At 32.2% G+C, this 21,905-nt stretch overlaps 1 protein-coding gene across 4 annotated transcripts in view; it reads right to left on the bottom strand.

Annotated features, from left to right (window-relative positions):
• The window catches only part of LOC143068245 (TAF6-like RNA polymerase II p300/CBP-associated factor-associated factor 65 kDa subunit 6L), a 29,501-nt gene that overhangs the window by 5,470 nt on the left and 2,126 nt on the right, over positions 1-21,905 (bottom strand). For all 4 annotated transcript variants that reach the window (XM_076242145.1, XM_076242146.1, XM_076242147.1 and 1 more), the window contains exons 2-9: positions 17,930-18,135; positions 16,538-16,624; positions 7,605-7,764; positions 6,955-7,014; positions 6,054-6,148; positions 4,688-4,765; positions 2,010-2,111; positions 39-163 (exon numbers count right to left, since the gene is read on the bottom strand). In XM_076242145.1, coding sequence (XP_076098260.1) covers positions 39-163; positions 2,010-2,111; positions 4,688-4,765; positions 6,054-6,148; positions 6,955-7,014; positions 7,605-7,764; positions 16,538-16,624; positions 17,930-18,097 — 875 coding nt within the window. In that variant the 5' untranslated portion in view covers positions 18,098-18,135. The remainder of the gene's footprint in view (positions 1-38; positions 164-2,009; positions 2,112-4,687; positions 4,766-6,053; positions 6,149-6,954; positions 7,015-7,604; positions 7,765-16,537; positions 16,625-17,929; positions 18,136-21,905) is intronic.

Raw genomic sequence — 21,905 nt, 5'->3', positions numbered from 1 at the left:
GATATAATAATATAAAATATCAAATATGCAGTACTTACAATAAAATCTGAGCTAAAAGCCTAGCTGCATAATCTCTTAGAACCCAATGATCATTCTTGAGATCAATAGAGGCTGTCAGGGGCTCCAGTAAACAATACATTAAAGACTGTACAAGGAGGTTCAACTGTAAAAAATGTAATTCATGAATTCATCTATATTTTGTTATGTACAAAAAATAAACCAGGTGCTCCGCAGGGTGCAGCTTATACGACAGCAGAGGTCGCACCCAGAACAGTTGGAGTTTCTGACACAAAACAAATGTCAAGATCTTACAAATCTATTGCCAATATTATGCAATTAAAGATTTCTTCTTCAAACTTTGAGAAATTTGGAAAAAAAATTTAAAAACTACTGCCAACCCCCCTTTTTTTGGCAATTAGTCCAAAACCTGACATTTCTTTATACATAATTTACAAGTAGCGTAAGGAAGGTAAATCTGAACATACCCAACATTGTATGTTAAATGTTCTCGAGTTACCTCCCTTACACTGCTTTTTTAAATTGTCTTAATTGTCCATTGACCAGAAAAACCTAGTTTTTCCCCCTTTTTTTTTGCCCTTTCGCCCCCTAATTCCACAACATTTTCAGCAATAACCCCCCAAAGTCAATACTAACCATCCCTTCATGGTATGGAAACTTGTGGTATTATTTCAGAGATATTTATACACTTTAACACAAGTTATTGTCTGGAAAATACAAAAATTCTTATTTGGGCACCTTTTGGGCCCCTAATTAAAAAACGACTGGGACCATAACCCCAAATATGAATCCCAACCTTCCTTTGGTGGTATTGAACCTTCTTATTAAATTTCATAGAAATCCATTCACCAAACAAAAGTTATTGTCTGGACAAGTTATTGACTGGAAACTACACAAATGCTTATTTGGGCCCCTTTTTTTTGGCCCAAATTTCCTAAACCATTGGGACCATAACACCCAAAATCAATTCAAACCTTCTACTTGTGGTATGAAACATTGTTGTACAATTTCTGAGCAATTGAAATACTTATACACAAGATGATATCCTGAAAGTAGAAAAATGCTTGTTTTGGGCCCCTTTTTCCAAAACGGTTGGGACCATCATCCCCAAAATTAATCCCAACCTTCCTTTTGTGGTATTGAACCTTCTTAATAAATTTCATAGAGATTGATTCACTTAAACTTAAGTTATTGTCTGGAAACCAATGTGTCTTTGGACAACAACAACATCATACCATTATACGAACGCAAACATTTTTTGCGCTCATATAAAAATCTAATGCACTAAGTTGCTTCACTACATTTTCAACAAACTGATAATTGATAAAAAATGTAAGGAGACAGGAAATTAAAACCTATCTGTTTAATAGTAATATTTCCCCATTATTCCATAGTTGAATAAAAGAAGATGTCCCACTTGTAAATACATGAAATCCATCATTTTTTCATTTATAAAGGAACGGAAAAAGAAACACTGCCCAAATGTATACTTCATCTGTGTCTGATGTAGTAAGCATAGTGGTACATAACATTTGATTCAGACCAAATAGCTTAGAAAGTTACAAAACAAACTAATTATGAGGTGTATGTATGTATGTACTTACGACAAACAAGAGAGTAAATGTGGGAATAAACAAACAGAAGTGTTTGTATTCCTCTCTTGTTTATTGTCATATGCTGTGGCAATCCTTTTTTTTATATAATGTAAGACTTAAGTTCTTCATGGCAGTTTTATTGACCACTATTGTGATATGTAATGGCAAATCCTAAATCAAATATGATGTATTTCAACTATCAATATTTTGATAATTTTTCATAACACTCATTCATGCCTTAGTTCTTTACATTCAAATTTTCTATTTATTACTTCACTTTTTATAGGCTATTGCCTTGACTTACCATTTAACCCCTATATAACATAGATAGTGAGCTACTAAATTGAAGTAGCTATAATGACTTATAAATTATTTTCTACAGATTCTATAACATACATAAGGCTGGGGTTCTAGATACAGTGATGTGTTATTCAGTAATGCTCTCAGTGTATGTAACAGTTTTGTGAGCTGTTTTAGGTCATGACTCACTGTTTTTACCTGTAAAAAAAATAACATATGTACTAATTGTTAACTTATCACATATTTGTTACGAATACGTCTGGTTTTGCATATGCAATAACCTCAAAATTGCCCGGGGCAAAAAAGAGTATATCGATATTGTGCCCTGATTCTAAATGATGTGACGTCACTGTGTCCTTAACAACACGTTTGTGATAATATGTTTAAGATTTTACCTTTTATCTTTCATTAAATTGTAATAATTTTCTCTTTTCTGCAGAAATTAAATATGTGATAAACAGATTATAACATGTCTTTTCCATATTGGCCCTGGTATCATCCCTCGACCCATATCGGACCTCGGCTAAAGCCTCGAGGCCGATATGAGAGTCTCAGGATGATACCAGGGCCAATATGGAAAAGGGCATGTTATAATCTATACATATTGTGACGATTTTAACAGATAGCAGTGCCTAGATTTTTATTGATATTGCCTACATAGTTTTGTCTATGTCTATGCCAACTGTACTTAGTATATTGTATTTTATCGGACCACAGATGAATTATCACGTAGTGATTGGTTAAATGCCGTCACGTGGTAAGATGTCACGTTTCCTAGTGAACTATGCCTCCGGCCTCACCCCCTATGGATTTTACTAACCCTCTATGGATCCGTATGGGGTCAGTAGCGAACCATATAACTTATAATAGCAGTGAATGTGTGTATTTTATTTCATAACTGCCTATGCATTGTATAAATGTTTTTATATTGTAAGTTCCAGAATAACAGAAAGCGTGTGTTTTCTGACTGGCAGCTTTTTTAAATAAAATGTACGTTACTTTCACTTTTGCTTTAACCAGAAGTCACGAGTATTGTTATAAATATAGTGACCATAGAAATCCTATAATTTGTAGACTGTCTTGAACATGTTGTAGTTATTTTTTGTATGTTTTTCAAAATAGGGATAAATGTTAGAGTATTTTATGTAAGGTTTATGTAGAAGACAGTTTTATTCTGATTATAGTAATAAGTTCTTATGAACTATTTTTGCACCGACGTTGCACGCCTTTTCAGCTGTAATGACTGAGACATGACTGATCGATTGCATTGATGAGCAGAATTAATAAGCAGACAGACTTAGTATATAAACTTTAATGTAACCCTTGAAAAGAAGTCTAGATTGCTAAAATAATTTATAAATTTGTATTTTTTTTATTTATCCCAAATTATTTAAATTCATTTTATTACCATCCTTTTATAATTATTTGATTTAAATATTATTCATTTATAATCTTTTTATAATTTACGTTTTTAAAAGCAAAATACCTTAAAACAGGATAATTCAAGGGAAGTAACAAAAATGTATTTCCAATACACATAGTTTTTATTAAACAACGGCAGTTAGCCAGAGGTAAACATTGTTGATTGCCAGTATGTTTGACACCCAAGCTGTCAAGTGAAGCCATATAATTATACATCTTCTTTAATTTACTGGTAAAATTTAACACAGGTGTCAATTACACCCGTACGGTAGTAAGAATTTTTAAATATGGCGGCTGAAAATTTTTCATTCATGAATTATTTCATACACGGGCATTTTTTCTCCTAAACCGGAGGACGGGAGGAGACCCCTGAAAACAGGATTATTGTACTCCCGTCCGAAGGTTCACATGTATGCTGGTGTCTGTCTGGTTTGGTGGTTGGTTTGGTTGGTTACAAAGGTTCTGACCAGTTTGCGAACACGTTACAATATCAATACAAATACAGCAATAGTAATTCATAACTGTTTCTTTGATTCTTTAATTAATTGCAAACTATATGATAGTCTTTTAAGTTTAAGTGAACTTCAAACAGTTAATGAATCTAGGAAAATATATTTTATGCATTTACTTTTAAGTTTAAGTGAACTTCAAACAGTTAATGAATCTAGGAAAATATATTTTATGCATTTAAAGTCAGAGATAATATCATAACATGAACATTCTATGTCTGTTTACTTGTGTACTTTGAAAATTTTTATTGACACTCATGAACTGTAAAGTTCAAGGTAATAAAGAATTTGAAATTAGTCCTAGGTCATGTAGGTAGAAAGTTTTTTTTTCATACAAGGTTAACAGCTCTTATAGATTAATATTTCAAATGGTTCTAATATTTTCATTCTCCTTGAACAGTTAAAGCTCCAAATCTGATCGTGAAATGCAATCAGGGTTTTGCAGCTTTTCAAAATATGACTACAAGCGTTCAAAAGAAAGCAGTTTTGAAAATAATGATTGAAAGTAATACCGTATAGAGGTTTATTTTGCAGGTGTAAAATTTTGCAATAATCATTGAATATGGTATTCAAAATATTTTGGCAGCTTCAAAACTTTTATCAATACCTTTAATGTTCAGTTTTAAATTGGCTGAATTTATTTTGGTGATTTTGTTCTATCTGTGAAAATAAGGGAAAACATACACCCCGCGATAAAAATCTGCTATACATTATCAACTAGATTTATGGAGTTTTATTGTGTACCTACTGACATAAATTTTCTTTTCTTGACATTCACTTTCCAATTTTAAGTGCATTAGTTAGATCTATATCTCTATACATGTATCTTATAATAAAACTTACCCCATTTGATATAAAACTAACAAAGTATGGTAGAAGTGGTATGATCTGTGCATTTGTTCTAAGATCAGTGAACGCTAACTGTAATCAGGAAAACATTACTTTAAGATTAAAATGACATCTGTAGCTCAAGTAAAATCTTTACAAAACTAACACAACAGTTTAACTTATGGATACTCTGTGGTATCTTTATAAATATCATTAAATACTGAATCATAAAGAAGATATAATTTGTTCATACTATAAACCATTAACCAAGGTGTTCAAACATGTATCATAACAAAAGGAACAGTTCAAGGATCACAATAACAGTTCTATGAAACAATAAACAAATTAAAAAATATGTGTCCATATGAAATCATGTCACATTTTCAACTACAAAATCTGGGCAAAATTTGACATTTATTTAAAAAAGTTCACCTCAAAATGAACATGTTTTCTTAGTTCAAAATGATGAACCGCATGGTACCAAGGAGCAGGTGTCTCTCACCAAATATTTTTATAGACAATTGATACATGAAATTATGCAACTGTTATACTTTTGCTTTAGTTTCAGAAGACTTTTGAAAAAGATTTCAAATATATGTAAAAAATTGTTAATTATTTTCATTAAAGTGCAATATTAAGGGGTCAATTGATCGTTTTGGTCATTTGACTTATTTGTAGATATTGCTTTGCTGAACATTATTGCTGTGTACAGTTTATTTCTATCTATAATAGTTTTCAAGATAACAACAAAAAACTGCAAAATGTCCTTAAAATGAACAATTCAGGGGTAGCAACCCAACAACTGGTTGTTAGAGTTGTCTGAAAATTTCTAAAGCAGATAGATCTTCACCTAATGAACAATTTCACCTCTGTCAGATTTGCTTTTGGTTTTTGAGATATAAGCCAAAATCTACATTTTACCCCTATGTTCTATTTTTAGCCATGGTGGCCATCTTGGTAGATGGACTGGGTCACTGTATATATTTTTTTAACTAACAACCCCAATAATGATTGTGGCCAATTTTGGTTGAATTTGGGCCAGTAGTTTCAAAGAAGAAGATCTTTGAAAAAGTTAAAAGACGAGGATGGATGACGGATGCCAAGTGATGAATAAAGCTCACTTGGCCCTGTGGGCCAGTTGAGCTAAAAAGAAAAAACTTTTACCTAATGACATCAGATCTGAATGAAGAACAAATGACTAACAGAACGAATACAGACTGTTTACAAATAATGCCCCATTATTTCAAAGTTTAAGAAATCATCTGGTATCAGAAAAAAATTGTTTGCAAACATTTATTTAAAACACCAGGTCACATAATGTGGTTTCAACAATTTCAACAATTTTAAAAACAGATATTTATTTCTTATGTTTCATATTTACCTTCATCAATTCTTCATCCTTGCCGAGTATTGAATTTGTTATACGATCAAAGTAAGTCTGCATCTCTGCTGATAACTTTTTCTCAATAGGCTTTCCTATCATGGAAGAAATTAGCATATTATATTTCTTGAAAGTAATGACAGTGCTGATTCATTTTATTCATGAGTTACCAATTTCAGAGGATTTCATGGTTCAAGGTGAACAAAAAAATTTAAATATTTAAGGAATGACTGTAATATTTTTTCTGTCTATGAAGAAATAACATAACAAATTTGGTGCACACTGAATAACGCGCGTAGCGGGTTATTTAACAGTGTGCACCACATTTTTTATGTTATTTCAAATAGACAGAAAAAATATTAGTCATTTCTTATAATTTAATTCTAAATTCCATTTTAAACCGTAGAAAACCATGAAAAAACGTCGATGACGTCACGGTCACATGACTAAATTATGTCTATGGGCTCATAACAAAATAACGTCAGCCAATCAGAAGACATGTTACATCCAAAATTAAATTATTCAACTATGCTAAGTACAAATTTCCTTTAATTTGAATGAAGATTTTGGTGAAACAATGAAATCACACAAAAGTATAATTTTTCCTAAAAACCTTAGAAAATCAGTACATATGAAAATAACTTTTGATAATAAAAAACTCCAAAAATAAGTTGAATCAGGTACACAAATGAATGAATTAAGCAAGATATGTGGTATATGTCATAAAGAAAAAACCCAACAACACAATAAAAATATCTTTAAGGTCAACTTCAAAGGCAAAACAAATGTCAATGCCATGTGTCAAGTTCTACAGTTTTTATAATTTTTATCATGTCTAGGAATGATTAATTCATGAACGATAAATGTGACTATATGTCACATTTGAATTTTCTTTACATACCTGATGTCAGACCTTGTGATGTTTGTGACTTTGATGATCCTTCTACAGCCAACCAATGAGCTGTAAAATTAAATAAATATCTTTTTATACAAAATATAAAAACATATGTTTATATTTTTTGATAAAAATTAAGGTAAAGGATTGGAAAAAAAGCGTGGGAATCATCCTTAACATGAAAACACATTGTCTTCAATTACTTCCACAAGCATATAGGTTCAGATAATTTTCATCATTCTAATCAACTACTTAAATTAGATATATAACCTATTCATTTTCATTCATTAATATATGTAGTATTATAATAATTTATAAATTTTGATTTACAAAGGAATTTGTTGCAAGTGTGTATCAAAAATTTAGTAGCTGTTCAAAATATCTTTTCTTTATTTAACATGTGTAAGGGCAAATAACTTGTCACAAGCTGTAAGTATATGATTAAATGGTGTAACACTTTCTACAAGTCAAAATACACATCATAAGATCCATGATATGTCTTCAACTTAGAATTCTACAACATCATAGAATGATCACATTGATCCAGCATGAAACAGAACATCACACATAACATTGTTTTCATAATCAGAATACTTTTTTTTATAAAAACCAAATTTAAAGATTCCTATTTAATATATACAAATATAGAGGAATACCTTTGATTGAAACAGCTCCAGGATTACTTGGAATATTATTATCTAATGCAATATCCTCTAGATTTATATCAGCCTCATCTAAAAACATTATCTGTCCATCTTTTGTCTGTTGATATGTCCACACTTGTTCTGGATCCACTGGTCTGTGACCATAAACAGGCTAGAAAAATTATTAAACAATGTATTATACATGTAGTATTATTAACTGGTGGTGTTTGAATTGGCAAACTATGTATACACTTGTGAATTTTTTAATGCAGCATACTTTTGTATTAAAACCAGGTGCCCCGCAGGGTGCAGCTTTATACGACCGCAGTGGTTGAACCCTGAACAGTTGGGGCAAATTTGGTCACAATATTCAAGCTTGATACTGTCTGAATTTGGATTGTGATTAACTTTTTGACATAATATAGGTTCTTGTCACAATATAAATGTGATCAAAGATCTAAATAATCTATTGCACAATACTGTGCAATTGAAGATTTCTTCTTAAAACTTTAGAAAAGTAGCAGTGTAAAGGAGGTAATCAAGTAATCAAACATATATATAACACTGTTATAATAACAGTATTCTTTAAATTTTAATTGCATTACCTTCTTTACACTGCTTTTAAATTATCTAAATTGTTCTTTAACCAGAAAAACCCTTGTTTTCCCCCTTTTTTGCCACTGAATTGCTTTGTGATTTGAGCCATAACCCCCCATAAAAATCTTAGTAGTATGGAATCTTGTGGTAAAATTTCAGGGAGATTTATACACTTAAACACAAGTTATAGACTGAAAACTACAAAAATGCTCATTTGGGCCCCTTTTTGATCCCTCATTTATTGAAACCCCTTCCAACCTTGGAGCAAAACCCTGAAACTCAATTCCAGCCTTTCCTTTGTAGTAAGAAACCTTAGAGCATAATTTCAGAGAGATCCATTCACTTAAACCCAAGTTATTGCCTGTAATCTAGAAAAATGCTTTTTTTTGTCCTTTTTTGGCCCCTTATTCCTAAATGTTCTGGGATATTAACCCCAAACTAAATCAAAGCCTTCCCATTGGTATATGTAACCTTGTGGTACAACGTTGGAGAGATCCATACAGTGATACACAAGTTATTGTCCCAAAACTACAAAAATGCTTGTTTTTGGACCCTTTTTGGCCCATAATTCCTAGACTGTTTGCCCCATGACCCTTAAAATACATCTCAACCTTCTACTATATGGTATGAACATTGTGGTATAACATCAGATCAATTGAAATACTTATACACAACTTATTGTCCTGAATCTAGATAAATACTTGTTTTGGGCCCCTTTTGGCCCCTAATTTCTAACCCGTTGGGACCATAACCCCCAAAATCAATCCCAACCTTCCTTTTGTGGTTACAAACATTGTGTTAAAAGTTTATTGATTGATTTCTATTTACTTATACTAAAGTTATCTGGAAACCATCCGTCCTCAGATGACGACGCGATACCAATATACGACCAAATTTTTTTTTAATTTTTGCGGTCGTATAAAAACTTTTACTCAGCCATGAGGTAAACTGCAGATCCCAAGCCCGTGTAAAACAGTTTTAAGGGAAGTCAATCATTTAGTAGATATAATATATACATGTAAAAATAAACAAATTGATAAAATTGGAGCATTTGTTAGATTGTTTGATTGGCACAAATGATACATATGGTTTTCTAAATGAAGTAAAACAGGAGTTGCATTTGAACAAATGAGTTAAGGTGTAGATGGATATTTGCCCATGAATAAATTCTGCAAATGTACTTGCAGAATTAATTCAACACATGTTAGCCAGTGAACCAGATTTAAGATAATGATTATGTATTATACAGTGATAAATCATTATACAGGTAAAATCAATTGTATTTGGTTACTTATATATGTGTGTGAAACTATTGTAAGTTTAAACTGATTTGATTTTATCCCTAGTCTAGTGAGGCTGTTAAAATACAGGGTCCCTTAGTATGCAACTGGGGACACTTACATGTAGGTATTTATATATCAGGAAATGATTGAATCAAAATATTTGTTATCTTAAAAAATAATCAAAGAGCTGAAGAGCTCTGAGGGAAAAGACGGCCATTGTTTCTATTTTTTTGGGGGGTATCTTTTGATAGTCTACATACAAAGAATGAGTAAAAGAACAGCTATAACATATAGAACAACAACAACAACAACAACAACAACAACAACAACAACAACAACAACAATACTTTATTTTAAGAGGGTTACACAGTTAGCTATATAACTAATCTTCCCTGAGGCCCTCATCATGAGAAATCAAACAAAATGCAAACATATACATTGCATACATTAGTATAAAAAGTCAAGTATGATAATAATGTTTAATACAACTTGATAAAATGTGATGAAAAAAACTAAACATGATGACATGATCAGTTTTTAATATTATTGATACAGCTAGGTTGATTTCAATAAATGATCTGTTATTTTGTATTTGAAAGAATTAACATTTGTAATATTTCTTAACGTTATTTGCAAATTATTCCACAAGAATGGTCCAGAATACATAAAAGATTTTTTGAACAATTCTGTTTTTGGTTTAGGGAGTATGAGGTTTCCTTGAACAGCATTTCTCAAGGGGTATGGATTTCTGTCTGAAACATAATGAAACTTGTTAGTAAGATATGATGGGGCATCATTTTTAATGCACTTAAATGTCATCACTAACTTATGATATTCTATCCAGTTTAAATGTTTGAATAAGGGTGCAGAAGGAGCGAATGGGTCTGTTTCTAGTTTTAATCTAGCAGCCCTCTTTTGTAATTTTAATATCCTTTTTAAACCCTCACTGCTACAACTACTCCACACTATACAACAATAATCAATTAGTGGCAAGATATAACCATTATAGAATAATTTTCTGCAGTCTAGATTTAGAATTTTTTTAATCTTTAATAGTAGATATAGTCTAGATGATATTTTTGAGCAGATCACATCAATTTGGTTTGTCCATGTGAGGGAAGGGTCAATTTTAATGCCTAAAAGACTTTCACATGTGGAAGATTGTATCACTTGATTGTTAAAAGTTAAACAACTCTCATTGTAATGTGGCATTGCTCTTTGCTTCGTTCCAATAATCATATATTTTGTTTTATTTTTATTGATGAACATATTGTTATCATTGCACCATTCCTCTACACCATGTAAATCTTCTTGTACCTTTGACTGTAGAGTTTGATAACAATTACCAGAAAGATGTAAAGTTGAATCATCGGCATATAAATCAGTGCAACAATTTTGCATATAAATAGGAAGGTCGTTTATGTATAATATAAACAGAAGGGGGCCTAATATGGAGCCTTGGGGGACCATACTTGATATAAAGTTTTTCAGAATGAGCATTACCAATTTGTACTTGTTGAGTTCTTTCATTCAAATATGATTTAAAAAAAGACACAGCAGTATTATCAAATCCATAAATTTCAAGTTTTTCACAGAGAATATCATGATCTACTACATCAAAAGCTTTCTTAAAATCCAACAGGACTGCTAAGTTGATATCACCATCATTCATATCCTGTATCCATTTATCTATGATATTGATAAGGGCAGTTTGGCAAGAGTGTTCTTGTCAAAACCCAGACTGTGCTGGGTGTAAAAGATCTAATCTTTTTAGGTAATCATACAAATGTTTTGAAACATGCTTTTCTAAAAGTTTTGATAAAACGGGAAGTACAGAAATTGGTCTATAATTTGTTGCCATGAATTTTTCACCAGCTTTAGAAATAGAAAGGTTGACAATAATGAAACTTATTGTTGTTTATTGTTATTTCATTTCCTAAGTCCAGAATTCATCATAGAGACAATTTGGACCAATGAGATCTGCACCTTCTTAATCAAAACATTTGATTAAAGTTGGGAGTTGTTATCTAAAATTCAATTGAATTTAACAACTACTACAATATATTTTAGAATTTTCATTATGTACCACTGAAAGACAGGCTAGGACCATTCTCAATTTTTTGTGACAGCACTCTCAAGATTATTTATTTTTTTCTCAAGAAAGTGAGGTCTGCAAAATCTATTCAGTTTTAATTGTCCATTAAAGTTCCCAGTTACAACTCTCATCACAGGGATACATGTACTTATAAAATCCAATATGATTGATATAAGCTGTGTGAAGTTTGTTTCCAGATCCCACATTTTGATATATTTGTAAATTTTATGATAAATAGCTTAACTACAAAAAGCAACATTTAAAAAAAAAATGAAAAAAAATTTACCATTACAATAATTATGTTGGTACACAAAATTATTCTTTCATTGGAGATTACTTATCATATACTTAATGTCACATTTTTAGTGTTCAGATACATTAACTTTCATTTAAGTGGGTAATTACTCATCAATTGAGGTGCTCCTGAATTGGAGGAAGATTAAAAAAACAGAACTTTACAGAAAGAATAACAAGAGTGCACACGCTGAAATGTCTCGCCTTGAAACTAATCATTGATATTATGTTGATAGTCCTAAGTATAAAGCTAAGCTTTAATACAACTGTCACATAAACTTAACATTAACCAAGATAACTAAACAAAGACCAATGAACTTTGAAAATGAGGTCAAGGTCAGATGAACCATGCCAGGCAGACATGTACAGCTAACAATGCTTCTATACAACATATATAGTTGACCTATTACTTATAGTTTAAGAAAAATAGACCAAAACACAAAAACTTAACACTGTGCAATGAACCGTGAAAATGAGGTCACGGTCAAATAAAACCTGCGGGACTGACATAAAGATCATAAAATATTTCCATACACCAAATATAGATGACCTATGGCATATAGTATTAGATAAAAAGACCAAAACTCAAAAACTTAACTTTGACCACTGAACCATGAAAATGAGGTCAAGGTCACATGACATCTGCCCGCTAGATAGGTAGACCTTACAATCATTCCATACAACAAATATAGTAGACCTATTGCATATAGTATGAGAAAAACAGACCAAAACACAACCAGATGCTCCGCAGGGCGTAGCTTTATACGACCGCAGAGGTTGAACCCTGAACGGTTGGGGCAAGTATGGACACAACATTCAGGCTGGATTCAGCTCTAAATTTGGATTGTGATTAAATAGTTGACACAGCATACGTTTCTGACACAGAATGAATGTGTTCTAATGAACTTAAAATTTTTGTTTTCTCTTAGAGCAATTCACTATGCTGTTGAATATTAATCCTCTCAAAAAAATGTTTGAAGAAATTTTCTTTTTTATTTATGAAATTTCAAATGAGAAAAATTGAACCCAATTTTTTTAATCACATCCCCCTTTCCCTTATTCCAAAACTAATCTCAATTAAAATTTCTAATGGAGTTTGCAACAATAACTACTCATTTAAATACATCATAAAATATTAAGATGTAAAAAAACTGCTTGTTATCACTGAATGGTAAAGATTATTTTAATTTATCAGTTGGTAGTAAAAAGTGAATATACATTGAATATTGTATATAACAAAGATTTAAGTTGATTCTGGACAAAGAAAGATAACTCCAATTAAAAAAAAATCTTGCTATTGCACAATATTTTGCAATTAGATATTTCTTGCTTACTATTCTGGACAAAGAAAGATAACTCTAATTTAAAAAAAAATTTGCTATTTCACAATATTGTGCAATTAGATATTTCTTGCCATTGCACAATACTGTGCAATTGAAAAGACTTGCTATTGCACAATACTTAATATAATAATTTTAGATCCTGATTTGGACCAACTTGAAAACTGGGCCCATAATAAAAAATCTAAGTACATTTTTGGATTCAGCATATCAAAGATCCCCAAGATTTAAATTTTTGTTAAAATCAGACTACGTTTAATTTTGGACCCTTTGGACTTTAGTGTAGACCAATTTGAAAACAGGACCAAAAATGAAGAATCTACATACACAGTTAGATTTGGTATATCAAAGAACCCCATTTATTCAATTTTTGATGAAGTCAAACAAAGTTTAATTTTGACCCCGATTTGGACCAACTTGAAAACTGGGCCAATAATCAAGAATCTAAGTACATTTTTAGATTCAGCATATCAAAGAACCTAACTGATTCATTTTTTGTCAAAATCAAACTAAGTTTAATTTTGGACCCTTTGGACCTTAATGTAGACCAATTTGAAAACGGGACCAAAAGTTAAGAATCTACATACACAGTCATGACAGTTAGATTCGGCATATCAAAGAACCCCAATTATTCAATTTTGATGAAATCAAACAAAGTTTAATTTTGGACCCTTTGGGCCCCTTATTCTGTTGGGACCAAAACTCCCAAAATCAATACCAACCTTCCTTTTATGGTCATAAACCTTGTGTTTAAATTTCATAGATTTCTATTTACTTATACTAACGTTATTGTGCGAAAACCAAGAAAAATGCTTATTTGGGTCCCTTTTTGGCCCCTAATTCCTAAACTGTTGGGACCTAAACTCCCAAAATCAATACCAACCTTTCTTTTGTAGTCATTAACATTGTGTTTAAATTTCATTGATTTCTATTTACTTAAACTAAAGTTAGTGTGCGAAAACCAAGAATAATGCTTATTTGGGCCCTTTTTTTGGCCCCTAATCCCTAAACTGTTGAAACCAAAACTCCCAAAATCAATCCCAACCGTTCTTTTGTGGTCATAAACCTTGTGTCAAAATTTCATAGATTTCTATTAACTTAAACTAAAGTTATAGTGCGAAAACCAAGAAAATACTTATTTGGGCCCTTTTTGGCCCCTAATTCCTAAAATGTTGGGACCAAAACTCCCAAAATCAATACCAACCTTCCTTTTGTGGTCATAAACCTTGTGTTAAAATTTCATAGATTTCCATTCACTTTTACTAAAGTTAGAGTGCGAAAACTAAAAGTATTCGGACGACGACGACGACGCAGACGACAACGCCAACGTGATAGCAATATACGACTTTTTTTTCAAGTGGTCACTGAACCATGAAAATGAGGTCAAGGACATTGGACATGTGACTGACGGAAACTTCGTAACATGAGGCATCTATATACAAAGTATGAAGCATCCAGGTCTTCCACCTTCTAAAATATAAAGCTTTTAAGAAGTTAGCTAACACCGCCGCCGCCGTAGCCGCCGCCGCCTCTCTATCCCTATGTCAAGCTTTCTGCAACAAAAGTTGCAGGCTTGACAAAAACTGCAGTTGCTCTCCCCAATCTCAATAGGTTAAAAATACAAAAAGCAACATTTTATTTTTTTTAACCATTACAATAATTATGTTGGTACACAAAATTATTCCTTAATTGAAGACTACTTATCATATACTAAATGTCACATTATAAGTGTTCAGATACATTTAATTTGATTCTAGTGGATAATTACTCATCAATTGAGGTGCTCCTGAATTGGAGGAAGATTCTAAAAACAGAACTTTTCAGAAAGAATGAAAACTGCCGTTTCTTTCCCCAATCTCATGTATCCCCATTGACATTGTTTACCGCGAAAGTCCTACAAATTACCTATAGCCTCAGATTAAAGCATTGCATGCTGGTGTGTGAATCATCTACACTACTGCAAACATCATTAGGTTCATATCAAACAAATACGGATTTTAAATTAGTATACAAATACTGTGAATGATTTTATAATGAATAAAGGATATCCCTGTGTAGTGTGGCATTCCAACAATGACGTCACTAGGTTAGATATATTTAGAATATTTCGTAGTACTGATTTTTCCGGACTGTAACAGAAACGTATATAGTGCAAGGGAAAGCTCAATATAGGATAATTTCACGAGAAACAGAAGGAAAATGTGTAAAATAAGTGTTTAAAGTCAATCTGTTCTCCTTGTCATCAATTTCAGTATGATTTTTTAAGGGGGTTTCCAAACTATTTAAACAAAACGATTGACGTGAGAGCATTGAACTCTGGCCAACCCCATTAGGGAATTGACGGCTTCAAGCCGTCTTTCCCCAAAAATAAACAAGATGTCCCACTCGCACTATCATTTTTTTATGTTCAGTGGATCCTAAAATTGGGGTAAAAACTCTAATTTTGCATTAAAATTAGAAAGATGATTGGACTTCAACTTCATCAAAAACTACCTTGAGCAAAAACTTGAGCTTGAAGCAGGACAGACGGACGAACGAACAGACGGATGCACAGACCAGAAAACATAATACCCCTCTGCTATTGTAGGTGGGGCATAAAAAAGAACTGTTGAAATGTATTTAAACTGTGCAAAAAATTTGATTGAAATTTAAATTAATTTCAAAATATTGTTCTATATTTATCATCTAGAAACCTAAGTAATATGAACTGACATGATGAATCAGGGAATATTATAACGGGGCACATAATCTAAATTTGTTCAGAACAGAAAAACAAAGGATATGGGGTGTCCAACCATAACACAGAATCAATACATGTACAGCCAAAAAATAAGTAAAAATCAAAGAAATAGCACTTGTATTGCTGTCTTCATCTCAAAGTCACAGAGAGGCCTTCAACAAGGTGCAACCAAACCCTCACATCTCAAAGTCACAGAGAGGACTTCAACAAGGTGCAACCAAACCCTCACATCTCAAAGTCACAGAGAGGACTTCAACAAGGTGAAACCAAACCCTCACATTATACAATTTCAATTTCGCGGCAAAGATAATAACAAAAAGCATTTTTCAAATTTTGCTCCACGCCTTATTTTTTTAAATGAAGAACATTCTGTCCAAGTTAGTTTTGTTATAAATTAGGCTGTTAGTTTTCTCAATTGAATTGTTTAATATTTTTCATGTCAGAGCATTTATAGACGACTATATGGTTTGAATTTTTCTCATTGTTGAAGGCCATACTGTTGCCTATAATTGCTTAGATCCACTTCATTTAAGCTTTGGTGGATAGTTATCTCACTGTCACTCATACCATATCTCCTTATTTTTCCATACAGTTACCTGAACATCACTTTTCCTCAATGCTTTATTAAAATCATCTGTCATAAGCTTCTTCCTCTTAGCATGTTTCATATACTGTGAACTATTCTAGTAAAATAAAAGACAAATTTATGACTATGTTAGGAAATGTCAAGATTTATACAGTACTAAAACTTTTGATTATTTTTTTTAATTCACATACATGACATAGGTTGAGTTTTAATTTTCCAACTAATGACAATCCAAAATCAAAAGTGTCTTGGCAAAAGAACAGAATTTTTCTGTTTGGCATTATAAATATAATGAGTCAATTCAAAAGATGAAATAAATTTCTGTAAATTTGATACCAGATTATTTTCTGTTCATTTATCATTTTAGTAAAAAATTATGTATGAGAACATTTAATAAAAATGTACATTGTTCTGTCTTTAATTATATAAGCATATAACAACTTTAGTAAATGTAAATTTCTACATGTATATATGCCCATGTTTATACATTTAGAACCTTGTGTTATAGTAGTCTATTACTGTGACTTGACTGTTAGTGTTGCTCTCCACCTATTGCAACTTATTAAAAATTCTGACCAAATTGCAATTTGTTTTATAAAAGCAAACTGTTCAACTGGTCAGAAATTTGAACAAATTGCTGTAGAAAATCACAGTTAAGTCGTGAAAGTGTAAGGTGATAAAATAAAAATATACTTACAATCCTATAAGACTTTAACTCCACTTTAATGTTGATGTAAAAAAATATATCAGTTTGTTTAGATATTTTATAGTCATTTTCATGCTAAAGGTGAAATGTAATTTTGAATTGCTATAAAAATGTCCAAACTAAGTTTTCATATAGTTTTTCTTTCGAAAAGACTTCTATATTCACAAGAATCATACATTATGTGAATTAAAACATTTCATATTCAGTAAAATATGTGTGAAATACAATATGATTGTAGGAAGTTTCCAGGGGGGGGGGGGGGGGGGGAAGATAATAATTTTTACTTTCACAGATATTTTAATGAATATATGATGTTTTAATTCAAATGATGTCTGATTCTTATAAATATAGTAGACCTTTCAAAAGAAAAAATATATGAAAGCATAGTTTGGACATTTTTATAGCAATTCAAAATTACATTTCACCTTTTGCATGGTAATGACTTTAATAGATCAATACAAACTGTTAGACTGATTTTATCACAACAACATTAAAGTGGAGGTAAAGTCTCATAGGATAGTAAGTATATTTTATTTTATCACCTTGCACTTTCACATTTGGACTGAACAGTTTGTTCAAAATTTTGACCAGCTGAACAGTAAGACTTAATAAAACAAATTGCAATTTGGTCAGAATTTTGAATGAGTTGCAATAGTCGGATAGCAACACTAACAGTCAAGTCACTGTAACACATACCTGTGTTGCTTCTCTAAGCCTGTAGCTTGCATCCTCCCCAAGAAGTGTGGCTGCCTGATCTGTTATTTCTGTAATACCCACTGAATCAGCAATTAATCTAATAGTATCTTTACTGAAAATAGCAAATCTTTTTTCATCAACTACTTTCCTTTCTTCCTTGTCAGCCATTTTTTGTGAGGTTGTTATCTACCAGAGAAATTGTCAAACTGCCAATGAAAAAAGAATGAATAAATACTTGTTATAATATCTCTATTATGACTCAATACTAGTATAATCATGATATTAGTAAATGTATTGTCTAAAACTAAAGGAACACAGTTTTGTTCCAGTATTGTACCAGTATTGTGGCTTTTAATTTAAGAGAAAAATAAATTGCTTGGCAAATTGCAGCTGGATACCGCAGAGGTCCAACCCTTAACAGTTAGGGCAAAAATGGTCACAATATAAGCACTTGATCCAGGTCAGAATTTTGATTGTAATTAAATATTTGACACATAATAGGTTTCTGACACAAAATATAAATAACTGTAGTCAAAGAACTTAACTAGAGGCTCTCAAGAGCCTGTATCGTTCACCTGAATCTACATGGGTTTTTGAAATCATATAAAAAGATAAAATTTGGCTACAAAGTTACAACACTTGACCAGCACCTCATTAAGAAAGGAACATTTATGCTATGTTCCCTTTCATTCAATTCAGTGGTTCTCTAACAGAAGACATTTGTATGTATTTCCCATTGGGTCCTATGTTAAACTAAGTCCCCCGCTGGCAGCCATCTTGGATGATGGATTGGCTACAAAGTAACAGCACTTGGTCAGCATCTCATAGGGAACATTCATGCCATGTTTGGTTTTATTACATTCAGTGGTTCTCTAAAAGAAGTCATTTGTATGCATTTCCCATAGGGTCCTATGTTAAACTAGTCCCCCGCTGGCAGCCATCTTAGATGATGGATCGGCTACAAAGTAACAACACTTGGTCAGCACCTTATAAGGTACATTCATGCCATGTTTGGTTTCATTCAATTCAGTGGTTCTCTATAAGAAGTCATTTGTATGCATTTCCCATAGGGTCCTATGTTAAACTAAGTCCCCCGCTGGCAGCCATCTTAGATGATGGATCGGCTACAAAGTAACAACACTTGGTCAGCACCTCTTAGGGAACATTCATGCCATGTTTATTTTATTTCAGTGGTTCTCTAAAAGAAGTCATTTGTATGCAATCAATTCCCATTGGGTCCAATGTTAAACCAAGTACCCCACTGGTACCCATCTTGGATGATGGATCGGCTATAAAGTAACAACACTTGGTCAGCACCTTATAAGGAACATTCATACCATGTTTGGTTTCAATCCATTAAGTGGTTCTCTAAAAGAAGTCATTTGTATGCATTTCCCATAGGGTCATAGTTAATCAAGTCCCCCGCTGGCAGCTGTCTTGGATGATGGATCGGCTACAAAGTAACAACACTTGGTCAGCAGACTCAGCACTTCATAAGAAACATTCATGACATGTTTGGTTTTATTCCATCATGGGTTCTCTAGAAGAAGTTCAAAATGTAAAAAGTTAACAACGACGTCGATGGACGCCAGGTGATGAGAAAAGCTCACTTAGCCCTTCGGGCAAGGTGAGCTAAAAATTGGTTGACAACACTTCAAATGGTCTGCAATTTTATTTGCAGACTATTTGAAGTGTTGTTGTCAATTTGGAGTATTACATGTATTTTAATGTTGTATTCATTTGCATAATTTGACAACCCTGCATACCAAGGTATCCACTTTAGGGACTCTTTTGAAATGATTCACACAGGCTTTTGTTCACCATACGGAGTTTGATTAAATATAAAGTATAGAAAACTAAAGGCTCTTAAGAGCCCGTGTCGCTCACCTTGGTCTATGTGCATATTAAACAAAGGAAACAGATGGATTCATGACAAAATTGTGTTTTGGTGATGGTGATTATTGTAAAACTTACTTAACTGAACATTCTTGCGGCTTACAATTATCTCTATCTATAATGAACTTGGCTAAGCATTTTCAGGGGAAAATGTTAGTAAAAATTTACAAATTTTATGAAAATTGTTAAAAATTGACTACAAAGAACAAAATTTTTATTTGCTGTTTACAGTTTATCTTTATCTTTAATAATATTCAAGATAATAACCAAAAACAGCAAAATTTCCTTAAAATTACCAATTCAGGGGCAGCAACCCAACAACGGGTTGTCTGATTCATCTGAAAATTTCAGAGCAGATAGATCTTGACCTGATAAACAATTTTACCCCCATGTCAGATTTGCTCTAAATGCTTTGGTTTTTGAGTTATAAGCAAAAAACTGCATTTTACCCCTATGTTCTATTTTTAGCCATGGCAGCCATCTTGGTTGGCCAGGTCACCGGACACATTTTTCAAACTAGATACCCCAATGATGATTGTGGCCAAGTTTGGTTTAATTTGGCCCAGTAGTTTCAGAGGAGAAGATTTTTGTAAAAGTTAACGAAGACGGACGACGACGGACGCAAAGTGATGGGAAAAGCTCACTTGGCCCTTTGGGCCAGGTGATCTAAAAATGGGTAATTGAATGAAGAAACAAAATAAGAGGTGTTTAGATTTACAGAATAATGAAATATAAAAAAAAAAAAAGAATTCAGAAAAAGATGACAAAAGGCATCCTACCAATACTACTACTAAGACCCTCTTTAACTCTTCCCATAACTCAAAAGACCTAAACATCTAAATTCTAAAGCCAGAATTATGTAGATATATCTTAAGACATGTCTAAAGTAGGTATCTCAATGATTAGAAAAAGCAAAATTGAGTTATCTTATTTTATTCAGGCGTGCTCCTCCTTTGTTGGATTGTACACAGGAAATAGGTGAACAATGGCGGTCAGTTTTGTTATTTTCGTATTATAAGGGCAGTGAAAGACAATTTTCGTATGAATAAGCTATTTTTTAACAGGAAACAAGTAAAACAATGGTTTTTAAGGGGTCATCCATAATTGTCAACCATTTTCTAAAGTGTACAAAATGTACACTTGGGGGAGGGGGGTTAAAAAATCAACATTTTTACTGTACGCTTTTATCTATTTCTGGAATTTATTTCATTTCCGTAGGGAAAGTCGATGTATAATATCGAGAACTGGCTTGGGTGTGTTTCTCTTCTTTATATTTCTTCTTTATTATTTTCACTTGATGATATTCATTTCCATATCATAATTCTCCTCAATCTGGATTGAACGATATAAGATCAAATCATATGAAAATTAAATCTTTCAAAAATGTGAACTAGTAAAATTATTTAAACAAAAAGTTTGCAAACATTTCTCAGTACCCCGGATTGTCAATTTCACCGGATTTATTATAGATGGTTATCGTTTTACTCTGTTTAAAAAACAAAATCGATGGAAACACTAAATTCTTCAAATGTTTTGATTTTGACAAGACCCCATTTTGTGAATAGATTTTAAACTGGTCCTTTCGATTAATTTCCTTGTAATGCATTCCAAAATAGTAAAGCAGTAAACCGGAAGTAAACTTATTTTTCTAAATATAAGCCTCCTTTAATTAAGAGCACCTCAATATGAGGTTTAACCTTAACTTAAAAAAATATCCAATATATGTACACGTTAAAGTATATACATAAACAATTATAGTGCCATGAATGGCATATTTACAGGGACCTTTTAAATCAAAATACAGGCGGGAAATTTAAAAACTTAAAGTGTTTTAAAACATTACACTTTTTATTGATTGATGTCTTGAGCTCTGATTCCATCAACAACTGTCAGTCCATACTTTACCAATGCAATATAACCATGCATTTCCCTTTCTTTGATTCTTAGCCTAATTTATGTGCCCTATTGTTAATCTTTTGCATGCTCTACATTGTAGGTGCACTTTTTCATTTGAGTTACCATTCTCATTGTGCGATAGGGGAAACACTAATCTTTGTACCTAAAGTCAAGTTTATTCTGA

The sequence above is a fragment of the Mytilus galloprovincialis genome, chromosome 3, assembly GCF_965363235.1.
Source record: "Mytilus galloprovincialis chromosome 3, xbMytGall1.hap1.1, whole genome shotgun sequence".
Classification (NCBI taxonomy): Eukaryota; Metazoa; Mollusca; class Bivalvia; order Mytilida; family Mytilidae; genus Mytilus; species Mytilus galloprovincialis.
The sequence above is the reverse complement of the archived record's forward strand: the minus strand, read 5'-3'. Positions and strand labels throughout refer to the sequence as shown.